At 42.4% G+C, this 14,066-nt stretch overlaps 1 protein-coding gene across 1 annotated transcript in view; it reads right to left on the bottom strand.

Moving 5' to 3' along the window:
* CTBP1 (C-terminal binding protein 1) overlaps nt 1-14,066 on the bottom strand; it is a 999,951-nt gene that overhangs the window by 699,021 nt on the left and 286,864 nt on the right. The window contains exon 2 of the mRNA XM_082247492.1: nt 1,460-1,610. Within this exon, the coding sequence (XP_082103618.1) occupies nt 1,460-1,517 (58 nt within the window). The 5' untranslated portion in view covers nt 1,518-1,610. The remainder of the gene's footprint in view (nt 1-1,459; nt 1,611-14,066) is intronic.

Raw genomic sequence — 14,066 nt, 5'->3', positions numbered from 1 at the left:
TGGTGTCCTTCCAGTATTTTTCCTATTTTCTTGGAATAGACCCAGGGCATTTTTTCAGCGGGAACGCGGGGGAACGCAGTTCCGGCACCTCCAGGACTGAATGTATGTAATGGCAAGGGGTGCTGGAGGTGTGCTGCAGGGTCTGTTGATGCTGGTTGCTGGGGATCTATTGTCACTGGAGGGAATCTATTATTGCAGGGGGGTCTGTTGCTGGGGAGATCTGTTGTTGCTGGCAGGGGATCTATTGTTGCTAAGGATGGGTCTTATGTTGCTGGGGGGTCAGTAATTTCTGGGAGGGATATACTGTTGAGGAAGAGGTCCATTGTTGCTTCCGGGGGTCTATTGTTGCTGATGAAGGTAGTGGTATTTTCTTGTAGATGGTCCATTGTTGCTGGGGGGGGGGGATCTATTCTTCCAGAGGGTCTGCTGATGCTGGCTGTGAGGAGATCTGTTGTTGCTGCTAGGGAGGGGGAGTTTTGTTGTGAGTCGTCCATTGTTGCTGGCTGCAGGGGATCTATTCTACTGCTTTTCTTATTATCATTAACAAGCTTAATACAAATTAGTTAGTACCACAAATGTTACTGTATTATCTAAAAGGGGTGGTCTTCGGAGGTGGGTAATGGGTGGAACCAAGAAATGGTGCTCGGAGGTGGGTAGGGGCGGAGACAAGGGGGTGACTTGAAAAGGGGGAGTTCCGGCACCTATTCTCTGAGAAAAAAAAGCCCTGAATAGACCTATGCACAAACAATTTGGCAAATTCAAGCTATTTATACAGGTGATGTTACCCTAGAGTTATTGTTCAATTCCTTTAGAAATGCATGCTCCACTATAACCAAAATCTTTGTAGGACCCCAACATTTAATGCTGTATTTACTCTATTTCTAAACAGTTTGTCTTACAGTGGATTGATAAAATGCTTTTGTAGCCTTTTCCAAGCTTTGCAAATCTCTTCTCCAATTCTGAGCTCTAAAATCTATTGTGATTGTGCTACGGCTCATTTTATATTAATCTGAGTTCTCTGTAATTCATTGCATCCCCAGCACACAAAGACCGCAATAAAAGGGCAGTAGAAGTCTGGTTGCCGAAACTCATACTGTTTACCTCCAGCACTCCCTGGGCCACCAATTTGGCTTTAAAAGGTACAAGCTCAGTGATTGACATCCTTATCCTTACCTCAACAAGTCACCAATCACTGGCCCGAAATCAGTTATTGAATTTGTATCTCTGCACCGTATACTTGTTCAGTGATATAAGCAGTGCATGGGGAAAGGATGGGGTTTACAGGTCTGGGTTCCTGTTCCCTGTTAGCAATTAGAAGAACTTTGTCTTCAAGCTGGATACCTGTTGGAGATGCCTCAAATGCAAACTAAAAACTCTCCACCTTACAAACTGGATAGTAGCACTAGGTGGGTAATGGATGATGTGCAAAAATCAGAAACAAAAAAGCAGATGGACTTACCTTCAAATATGCGATCTAACCTCTGCCGCTTCACTTTGTGTTTGTCCATGAGAGACATGAGAAGGGCAGTGATTGTGTCTTCGCAATTCTTTACCAGCGTCGCTGAGAAGACCAACCACGAAATAAGAAAATGTTCCTTTTAGCGTCTCACCTGTAAAGAGAAAAAAATTCTTAGACTTAGAATGAAAATATGGAAAATAAGTACCATAATGATTAATCGAGAGTCCACACATTTTAGCTTTTAAAGGAAATTTCTACTGCAAGAAATAGAAATTAGAAATTAATGGAATCTTTAGATCGGCATAGCAGTCAGGCAATAAGCTCCTTCTTGTTTTTTTTTTTTTAATATAGAGATCAGCAGTGACAGCCTGCATTTTTTCTTTTACAATTTTCCACATCTGGGTAAACAGACCTATAATCTTCCTATAGCGATAGATAAATACGCCTTTTCTGCAGTATATCGGCACTTCTTAACCACTTTAGCCCCGGAAGATTTTGCTGCTCAATGACAGGCCACTTTTTTCAACTTGGCACTGCCGTCACTTTAACTGACAATTGCACGGTCATGCAATGCTGTACCTAAACAAAATTTATGTCCTTTTTTTCCCACAAACAGAGCTTTCCTTTGGTGGTATTTGATCACCTCTGTGCTTTTTATTTTTTGCGATATTAATAAAAAAAATAGCAAACATTTTGCGTAAAATTGACATTTTCTACTTTGATTGTTAAAAAATATTCAATATATTAAATTTTTGTCATATATTTAGGCCAAGATGTATTTAGATAAAAAGTAATATTGGTGTATGGCGCTATCTGCTCAAGAGGAAATGTGGATATGTGGATATGGTGCCATGCTGTATGGTGTGTGGTAAAGTGTGGACTAGACTAAACTATGTAATCAACCATAATCCAAAGAATTGATAAGATACCCCGCTGCGCCCCGTAAGATGTATTTAGCTGCATGTCTTTGACAAAAAAATTCTCAATGAGCGTGTTTTTATCCACTTTAAGACCGGAAGATTTTACCCCCTTCCTGAACAGGCCATATTTTGCGATTCGGCACTGCGTTATTTTAACATACAATTGTGCAGTCGTGCGACACCGTACCCAAACAAAATTTACGTCCTTTATTTTCCCACAAATAGAGCTTTATTTTGGGGGTATTTTATCACCTGTGCAATTGTTAATTTTTTGTGCTATAAACAAAAAAAGAGCGACAATTTTGAAAAATATTTTTTTTAAAAAAAGTAGCGTTCCCAAAAAAAAAAAAAAAAAAAAATCAAAATGTTTTAACATTTTAGGCCAATTTGTTTCCTGCTTCATATTTTTTGGTAAAAAAAAATTGCAATAAGCGGATTTTGATTGGTTTGCGCAAAAGTTATCGCGTCTACTAACTACGGCAAAGATTCATGTCATTTTTATTTATTTATTTTTTTTACTAGTAATGGCGGTGATCTGCAATTTTTTGTGGGACTGTGACATTGTGGCGGACAGATCTGACCCCTAACTGACATTTTTGACACTTTTGTGGGTACCAGTGACATTACTACAGTAATCAGTGCTAAAAATATGCACTGTTACTGTAATAATGACACTGGCAGGGAAGGGGTAATCAAGGGGTTAAATGTATGCCTCATGCTTACTGACATGTGTGGGGGGAGGGGGGGGGGGTTCTGTCACATAGACAGATATCGCAGGTTCAGCTATGCAGAATCCTGTGACCTCTCCCTGTCTGTCACAGAGAAGATCCGCCTGCTTTGTTTACACAAGCGGGGCAGATCTTCTCACACTTTCCCCAACGATCGGGGGAAGAGAGACGGCAATCGCCGCCTCTCCTCCTCCGGCCCGACTCCCGCTGTGTCTAAACACAGCGGGAACGAGCCATTAGCGGTGCACGCACGCCACCGAGAGCACTAGGAGTCCAGCGACGTAGGTCTACGTCGCTGGACCCAGGGGAGCCGACCTGCCACAGTAATATTACTGTGAGTGGTTGGCAAGTGGTTAAAGTATCACTAAAGCAAAACTTTTTTTTTTTCATTTTGGATAGAGTAAGGGAGGGTCATAACCCCTGTCAGGTTTTTTTTTTTGCCATCTGTGCCCCATGGGGGAGATTTCTCTTCACTTCCTGTCTCATAGCCAAAACAGGAAGTGAGAGGAAATCCAGGGGTGTCACCAGGGTCACCAGAACTATTGTCCCCCATTGGAAGATTTCCTCTCTATTCCTGTTCTGATGCAAACCCAAAATGTGTGATTTTATTTTTACTTTTGATGATCATGGTAAGCAGGTCAAATAGAGAGGGTGAATCTCCCTAAAGATGGCACAGACAGCAGTAAAAATGAACAAGAATTCTAATCCCTTAAAACAAAAAAAAAAATTTGGCTGACACCTTTACCACAATGCTCCACAGCCATACATGTCTGCCAGTTTGGACCAAAACTTCATGGCACAGTCTTCCTTCAGTCTGCTAAAGGCGCTTTTACTTTTGCACTGCTGGATGAGTTGAATGCAAAACGCCAACCCTCTATGACATTCTGTATATAAGCACAGCCACTTGCCGACCGCCTAACTGTAAATGTACGTCATCAAAATTACCATGGTTATGGCAGCAGCTAGTTGCCACAAACCTGATTTCTTTTTTTTTTTTTTTGTTAGGTGGCCGACTTTCCAATAAAAATAATCCCAGTGGCGGATTCGCCACGGATCACATTTATAGGCGGGGGAAGAGGTGCCCCTCCCGCCACTTCCAGTTGTTTCTGGGTTTACGGGGGCCGTCGGTAAACCCGGAAGCGACGCGGTCCGGCAGGTGGCTGGGCAGGAAGTGAGGTGAGGGCAGCATAGCCCTCACTTAGCTCTATGCCCTTGGAGGACCAGAGTGACCTCTGACGTCACTTCTGGTTCTCGGCCATCAACATTTTTTTTTTTTTCTTAAAGTGAATGTATCAAAAAAATTTTTTTTTGCTTTTGTTTTTAATGATAAATGAAAGATCTGGGGTCTAATTAACTCCAGATCTCTCAATAAAGAGGACCTGTCATGCGTATAAAAAAGTAAAGGTGATTAAAAAAAATTAAAATTAAGGGACAGTGTAAAAATAAAAAATAGAAAGTATAATAAATAAGAAAAAAAAAAAATTAAAGCGCCCCATCCCTCTGTGATTTCACGCATATGTAAACAGTGTTCAAACCACACATGTGAGGTATCGCCGCAATCGTTAGAGCAAGAGCAATAATTCTACCTCTAGAGCTCCTCTGTAACTCTAAACAGGTAACCTGTAAAAAGTTTTTGAAGCGTCGCCTATTGAGATTTTTAAATACCTTAATTTGTCGCCATTCCACAAGCGTGTGCAATTTTAAAGTCAACATGTTAGGTATCTATTTACTCAGCGAAACATCGTCTTTCACATTATACAAAAAAATTGGGCTAACTTTTTTTTTTTTTTTGTGTATTTTTCCAGAAAAAAAAAATGCGTTTGAAAGTAAATAGATACCCAGCATGTCTAACCTTAAACTAGGCAATGCTTTCAAAGCCCCTATAAGTCATCAGTTTAAATGTTTAAAACTTTTCATAATCTATTTTTTTTTACATGACTTTATTGCTATCACATAGGGGACCAATAGCCCCTGTAAGGGGTTGGCTCGGTAGCGGGTGTGGGTGACCCCTTGGGTGGGTACGCTACACAGAGAGACAGCCGAGGAGTGGTTGAAAACAACGGTCTATGGTTTATTCTTCCAATTTGCTGGAAACAAGTGCAAGCATCCAAACAGCATAAATCAAACAAACATAAAATAAACCCTGGCCACTTGGGGCGTCTACCTTCACAACACAGGAACCTACCTATGGAGTCTGTCCTAACCTACTGCTGGGCAGACACTGCTGGTCATACAGCAGAAAACCAATAGTCTATTTCTTTTCTTTTCACACAGAAAAAGTCAACACCACCTCACCTTCAGAAGTCTTTCTCAGCTCACTGCTCTCCTTAACGCAAAAAGCCTCAGGATGCAGCAATCAGTAGTCATCCTCTGGATAACTTATAGGGGCCTTAATTTCCTCATTCTGAATAGCTGAAGCTTTCCAACGTCCTTAAACCTTTCTGGCTACCTCCGCAGCCGACACCTGATAGTAATTGGTGAATTGTCTAAACAAGGCAGAAATGTATCTCCCGTCTGTGACAACACCCACAGATTTATCTGACTTCCTGTCACACCCCCTATGTGATAGCATATAGGTGACAGGTTCCCTCCACTGGACATCCTGGGTGTCAGGATTCAGTAGCAGCTAGGGAGGGGACCAGACACATGTAGCTACATATGGAAACTGAGACCAAACAATGTAGATATCCTTAAAGTGAGATTTATTTACAGTGAAACACACAAACAAGCATACACAGTAAACAATAAACATAGGAAACTCCAGCAAACAAGAACCCACCCCAAAGACAAAAATATCAATGTACCCAAGAACTGATTATCTACAAATATTTACAATATAAGGGATAAGGGTAACAGGGAAGACAGGGATGCAAGGAAAGGGGGAATCACGACTGAGTACAAGAGCAAGGCAGCAGGGTAGGGTGCAGGATCGATCAGGATCACAAGACCAATCTGGCAGCAAGGAGGCAATCAGAATAGGAGTAGCTTTAAATAGCCACTAGGCAGCTGAACACAGGTGTAACTGATTACAGCCTGCTGGCTTCTAGGAGACACCTGCTGGTAGACACTGGAACTGCAGTAATCAGCCCAGAGCAGCACAGTGCCACCAGCAGGTGAACTCAATCCTAACACTGGGTCTGTTACACCCTGGATGTCTCCTCTGTACTCCACTGCAGCTGATAGAACACTATCTGTTCTATTAGCCGCTTCACAGGGCACTAATCCCGGTGATTGACAGCTCAGGACCAAGAAGTGATGTCATACACGTCACTTCCTGGTCTGTGCACAGGAAGGATGCTCAGAGGTCCATTGGGCTCCTGCTGCCCTTCCAAGTGACACCCGTCATGATTACACAGAGCCCGCAGGGGGGTCGCATGGGGTGATAGCGCGGCAGTTGTGGAAGTGATTAGTGGCTCCACAGCTGCTTGTATCACTTCCAAATTAGGAGCTGACAGTCGGCTTTAGAAAAGTACACACACAGCAGTTAAAAATCTGAATCACGGGGGGTGGATAGCTACAGCAGGGGCTGATGTGTGCTAGACATTTGTGGACACAACCAAGAACTGGCACCAGGATTTACAGGATGGTGTCATCTTTGAGCCTGCATCTCAGTCCAGTGTATGTCCATTTTTGAGCATTGTGGTGCGTTTCTAGCCCATTCAATTTAACAGGCTGCTTTAAAGCAATATACATAAATGCAGTGAAAAGTGCCAATGGGATGCCAACATTTAAATGGGCCCCACATTAGTGGGCCAAGAAGTTCTGACACTGTCAGCGAGGGGACTGACTCTTCTATGCTCGCTGTTTGATGCTAACCGCTCACAGCCGTGATACTTTGGAAGAATGAATGGATCTGGTGAGTCTAGAAATGACTTTGCGTTTTGTTTGTTCGCTGATGAGACATGTGGGGAAGACATTTCTTCACAAAGCTTGAAGTACAATCTTGCCTAGGAGGCTTTTGTGCATTGAGGTACAATCCAGCTCCACATAAAGTTTTTAAATCTGAACAAACAGCGAAATACACAGATGAACTGCATATATGAGAGCTGTTTTACCTATAGCATTCGTATTGCTGTCTATCCAGTCGTGGGATTTACACAGCTCTGTCAGGCTTCCTTCCCACTGTGCAATTGGCCCCCCAAAGTCTCTTCTCTAAGGTGGTCCAATCTAACATCATCACATAAAATGCAGGACCAATCTGCCTGCTTCGTACATGAGGATGACGAAGGCCCTGTGATAGACTCACCTGGGACAGGCTTTTGGAGGGACTACAGGCTATCCTCTTGCCTACTGACTATGGGCCCTGGCTTTTAGGGAACACTACTCTTTGTGAGGTGTATGCTGGGGGGAACCCTTGGAATAATGTTACTTTGGATTCAAGTCCATGTCTCTCCAAGACACAAAGACCCTGGGATTCTAGGCCAGGGATCCCTGTTTAGGGCCTAGATGCCCCATTACCGATTAGGACTGCTCCACGCAGTCAGACTCTTGGCAGATGGTAAAATCAGCTCAACCACCTGTCTTCCACACATTGCTAACTGTGCTAATTAACTCACATATTGTCTGTTTGCAAACTATTGGGGAATGTGTTTACACTTGTAATAATGTTTATTGTACTTTGTGAGCTTGATGTAAACTTGACAAGTGTGAAGTGGAAAGAGACCTCTGAGTGTTCAGGTAGCTAGTTGTTTAATTAACTCAATTTTTCTAGTATATGTTGGCTAATTTGACTAAACCCTTAGGACCCTTTCACACGGCCGCTTCGTGTGTCCGCAAATCATCCTATTTTTTTGCGGATGATATACGGACATAATGTAAGTGAATGGCACTGCGGGTGTCAGCGGAATACCATCCGCTGACATCCGATTTTCTTCCTTTCAGTTCTGTTCCGTTTTTTGGAACGGAACAGAACCCTATTTTTTCATCCGTTCAAAAAACGGAAAGGAAGGAAAATCGGATGTCAGCGGTGTCATCTGCTGACATCCGCAATGCCATAGCCTTACATTATGTCCGTATATCATCCGCAAACGGATGGGATGATATGCGGACATACGGAGCGGATGACACAAAAGTCATCCTCTCCGTGAGAAAAAAAAAAAAAAGTCCCGCAGCGGAGAAGAAATCCGGAGCGGCCGTGTGAAAGAAGCCTTAAGAATCCTCTCTATGATGGGATTAGCCATAAGTCAGCTGTACCTCGTTATCTTAAACGTTGTGTGATGTTTTGGGTAAATATCTGGGTTATTGTTCATGTGGTTGTTGTTTATCTCTGATAATTATATTCCTGAAAACGCTACAAGAGTGCGTCAAAAATGCACCAGTGTTGTATTTTTAATGCATTTTTTGAGTCACATGACCTATGAAAAACACACCAAAATCACTGCAAAATCGCAGCCATTTTACGTCAGCCATTATCTCCACCCTCCACAACGCTGAAAACCCTATATTTGGCGGCTAATTTTCATCATCTGAAACTTTGGTGCATCACTAATAAGAATATATTAAAGATTACAGATATGTGTTAAAGAATGACTAAACCCAAGCTAAAAAATAAAGTGCACTACCAGTCCATAGATGTGGTCGCTGCATTCATTTTCTGTTTTAGGCTAAGGAAATTTTCAGCGAGTACAGAAAATACCTGTTGATCCTGAAATGCCAGTAATACAGTGTCCTCATCTCTTCCTGTGAACTTATCAGAAAGTGCAAACAATCTTATCTTTCCTCTGTAAACTACTAATCCTATCACCCTCCTTCACACGTAACATAATGTTTGAAGCCAAGCCTGGGCAATAACCATGGCTCCCTCCACAGATGCGGTGGAGTGAGTGAGCATTGCCACCCTAGCACAGCAATTGTGTTGTTCGCAGGATTGCCAGATAAAAAACAAGAAACAAAAAGCCTGAATAAAGAAAACAAATGCAGTCACCACATTCAATGACTGCTAAGCCACAATATGTTACATTTTGCTTTGGGTTTAGATACACTTTAATTGGGGTTGCCCTGGAGTTTTGCTTTAGGGGACACAACCAATTTATTGAGTTGCTCTTATTTTCATTAAAGTGATACTAAACACACACTGTTTAATTTACATTCTCCCTCCTATTTTTGTATATGGATGACACTGTAATTATTTTGATAAAAAAAAAACAAAAAAAAAACATCTAAGTACCTTTTAATCAATATACAGCTGTCACATGACCCAGCTCTCTCCCAGCCTGTCTGCAGGGAAACATAAGCAGGAGGAGCTTCTAGTCCTCTGCTGCTGGTCACATGCTTAAAATAAAAAACAACAGCCTTTGGAATACAGAGTAAAAATTAATAAATATTATCAAATAAACTGTTATAAATTGTCAGTTTGAAGTCTAATCAAAATTTTTTTTTTGGCAATAACACGGCGTGGGCGGCTTTCTGTCAGTCACAGGCTGTGTCACGTCCCTCCAGCCTGTGTCTTAGAATAACAGTCAACTTATACCTGACATTCCCCTTTCATTCTAAATAATGATTTCTATATTCCTGCATTGCATCCTGTTTACACCTATAGATGCTGTGGATTCACCCTGAATTAGATTGATCTTCTTGTAGCTGACATGACGGACAAACTAACTGCGAGCATCTTTATCCATCGGGGAATAAAGATATTGTTATCTACAGGAGTTCTTGGATTGCAGCTTCATGATTTCATTTCATCAATCTTCCCCTGCTTTGAAGCATTGATTTAAAGAGATGTTTAGAAATGTTTCTTTTGGCATTCATTTAAACAAAGTGTTTCTGCGGTAGACACTGTGCAGAGGACATTACGGTGAAATGCGTTTTGGGATCAGGCTTGTAACTTGGTGGACCATGAAAAGGATTCTCTCTGGAACATAATAATGTAATTATATATTTTATGTGCATGTAGTTCTTCGCTTTCTGTAATCCCCTGCATGGGCTGGGAGGAGGAGTGTCAGTGGTAGCAGCCAACTATCTTTTGCTGCAACGCTGTCAGGTTACCAATGTGAACATGTTTACAGCAGAGTACAGAACTGGCTCTGTAGGGTCTGTGTACATGGCCGTTTGTTCCCATCAGAATTGCTTTTCCTCTCTATACAAGTCAATGGAAATCCCAAAGCAGCTTAAAACATATTGATGCTGCTAAGAAAACAATAGGTCAGAGAGTGGTCAAATGCACCTATGAAGGAACACAGCACCTGTGGAGGAATTCAGATGGAACCCAGAAGTACCTGTGAAGAAACTCAGGAGCACCTATAAAGCAATTCAGAAGCATCTGTGAAGGAACTCGGGGGAACCTGTCAATGGCACTGTAAATATCCCCTTATTGATAATTTGCATTTTTATTCTCGTGGGTGATTGTGTAGGATGGGCCCCAGTGCATTGCTTTGTCCAGGGCCCTTTAATGCTCTTAGGATGGCACTGCCTGTGAAGGAACTCAAAGCAACTAAAAAAGGCAGATCAAGGTCTTACTCAAAAAAGTCCTTGGACAGCTGTCACCTATTCCAGCTTCCATGTGACACTCTCCAGTGAGGGAGAAAAAGGATCCTTCTCCAGACCAGCCTCCACAGGTGATGCCCTCCAGCAAACGTCCCTTAATCAGATCAATTTCAGGCCCTCAACCCAGCATATGCTGATGCTCAACGGTAACTCTTCAGCACACACTGAGTGTATGCCAGGAACAGCTGCCCTAGGATAAGTACCTTGCTAATCAGGGTTCCCGTTTCCCAAACATTTATCCCCCTCCCCCAGCCACATTCTGGGTGCCTCCTTGTAATGTTCCGGTACCTTTGGTACCCTAAATTACACTTTCCACAAGTGTATGCGCCCTACCATTTACTTTTGGAAAGGTGCGCATACACCTTTAAGACTGGAGCTGTCATCACTCAGCGCCGGACTAGATGGCTATTTAAGGCGTCGGCTCTCACTCACATGTGTTCGTTCAAACACCCTTATCTGGATGCTAACCTTGCTTGAAGCTTCCATGCTTGCAAGCTTACTTCGCTGACGGAACCTCGCTGCGCTGATCCCTGTATCCCGCTACTGGATCATCCGCCTCTCCTGAACCACCCTTCGGCTGTATCGCTAATAGTGCTAAGTACCCCGCAGGGGAATTCTCTATAAACTTATACTAAGCTTACACTATCTAGCTCTGCATAGTAGAGACTGTTTATCACATCTGCATAAACTAGATTGCTAGCTCTTGAGACTACTGCTACTTTTCTGCACTGGGTTGATCTCTTTTGTATGTCCACCTGCTATTCTATCATCTGCTATCATACAACATTGTTAAACCTTCCTGCATCCATCTGCTACTGTCTCACCTTCAAGTGTCTATCACCTACCACCTCCACTAAACCTATCCCTCAAACCTTCATCATTGTGATACCACATATATAAAGTCACTCTAGGAACCAGCTTGCTAATTGTGTGTATTTACTGGCTGAAATAAGGCCTTCCACACATGATGAGTCATTGAGGTTGGGAATGGTATCTCAGCATATCTCTTACATGACAACTGACGTGGAACTATTTCTGCAGCTGAAAATCCACACCATATAAGAAACGCAGGAGCGTTACAGATTGAACGAACCTAAAAAATGGATTCAGCAGAAATAGCCACTCAGGTGACACAATTAAAACAGCAAGTATCTGCGTTAATACACGCACTTGCTGAATTAAAAGAAGACAATCAGGCTCTGTCGCAGCAGGTAATTAGACTGACACAACTTACCTCTGCTCAGTCCCCTGAACCCAAGATAAATCCCCCTTTGGTATTTACAGGCGATCGCAAAAAATTTTGTGAATTTAAAAACGCATGTGAGTTACTTTTTTTGCTAAAACCTCGTACCTACCTTACTGATCACATTAAGGTTTGTACTATTATTTCTTACCTATCAAGCGATCCTCGAGCCTGGGCAGATTCTCTTTTTGAGAAAAACGACCAGCTTCTCAACTCCTATGCCTTGTTCCTGGCAGAGCTCAGTAGCTTATATGATGACCCCAATAGGCAGAGTACTGCTGATCTTCAGTTAAGATCCTTGAAACAAGGAAGGAGGCCTGTGGAAGACTTTGTCGCAGAGTTCAAGAGATGGACCCTTGATTCAGAATGGAATGATGCATCTCTGAAAACCCAATTTAGGCTTGGCCTATCAGAAGCCGTTAAGGACGAGCTCGCCCGAGCGGATCTGCCAAAAACCCTGGATGCATTAATACAACTCAGTATTACCATAGATAGAAGACTACGAGAAAGAAAGGCTGAAAAGATGGGAATGCCATTATCCGTTTCCTCTCGGAGTCTGGCCGTTGACCCCGTTCCTATGGAGATAGGAACCATACGCCCACCGCTATCAACTATGGAAAAAGCCAAAAGACGAAATGAAAATCTCTGCTTGTACTGTGCATCCCCGGATCACAAGATAAACGTCTGTCCCCTAGTCTACAAAAAGAAGGGTGAGTGTTCACATGTCTCTCTAGGAGGATTGACAACTTTATTCACTAACCCCTACATTTCTGTTTTTTTGACATTACAGTGGGACCAGAACAGGATTACTACTAAGGCCATGATTGACACAGGATCTTGTGGAAATTATATGGATATATGTTTTGCTGCTTTAAATAAAATTCCTATTATTTCTAAACTCAAACCTGTCTCAGTAAGTCTTATTACCGGTGTTCCGTTATCCTCTGGTCCGATCACCGATCAGACACAAGCACTTCTAGTCACTATTAACGAGTCTCATAGGGAGACTTCTACCTTCGATTTAATACCATCACCCCACTTTCCCATTGTGTTGGGACTTCCCTGGTTGCACACACACCAACCAACCATAGATTGGAAGAAACGGTCCTTGACCTTCCCTTCTTGTTATTGCGAGGAAACGTGTAACCTCCCGTTTTCTGGGAAGATTCTGTCTGTGGTGACAGATGAGATTGCACCACTATGTTATCAGGATCTTTCTGAGGTTTTTCTTGAGAAAAATGCTCAAGCACTACCTCCTCATCGAGACTATGATTGTAGCATTGATCTACTCCCAAATAGCAAATTGCCGTTCGGTCATGTTTATCCTCTTTCACAGGATGAACTTGCCCATCTCAAAACCTATTTGGATGAGAACTTGGAAAAAGGTTTTATTAGACCTTCCACTTCTTCCACAGCAGCAGGACTCTTTTTTGTTCGCAATAAAGATTCAAGTCTCAGACCTATCATCGACTACAGGAAATTGAATGCTATCACAATAAAAGATCGCTATCCTCTACCACTTATCCCTGAGCTCATTGAGCAGGTGCGTGGAGCTACCTATTTTTCAAAATTAGACCTGAAAGGAGCATACAATCTCATTCGAATCCGTGATGGACACGAGTGGAAGACTGCGTTCAGAACTAGATACGGATTGTTCGAGTATCTTGTGATGCCATTCGGCCTATGCAATGCCCCTGCAGTTTTCCAACGATTTATAAACGATATTTTTAAAGACTTACTAGATGTCTGTGTTGTGGTATATCTGGACGATATACTTATATATTCACGGACTCTGTCTGAACACATAAGACATGTAAGACTTGTATTATCGAGATTGCTTGCACATAATCTTTATGTGAAGCTGAAGAAATGCTTGTTCCATAAAGAGGAGGTACTCTTTCTAGGCTACATCATATCCAAAACAGGAATCGAGATGGACATGAGTAAAATATCCTGCATTCAGGATTGGCCTACACCAACTACACGCAAGGCGCTACAGCGATTCCTGGGATTTTCAAATTTCTACAGGAAGTTCATAAAAAACTTTTCTGCTATTGTGAGACCCCTCACACAGCTCACTAGCATAAAAATACCATTTAAATGGTCAGAAGAAGCAAATAAGGCTTTCCACTTGTTAAAGACAAGGTTTACTTCCGCTCCCATATTACGCCATCCAGACCCATCCCTCCAATACATTCTGGAGGTAGATGCGTCAAACCTGGCAGTAGGAG

This window comes from Pelophylax lessonae (assembly GCF_965119305.1).
Source record: "Pelophylax lessonae genome assembly, chromosome: 1".
Lineage (NCBI taxonomy): Eukaryota > Metazoa > Chordata > Amphibia > Anura > Ranidae > Pelophylax > Pelophylax lessonae.
This window is presented reverse-complemented; position numbering and strand designations above follow the sequence as displayed.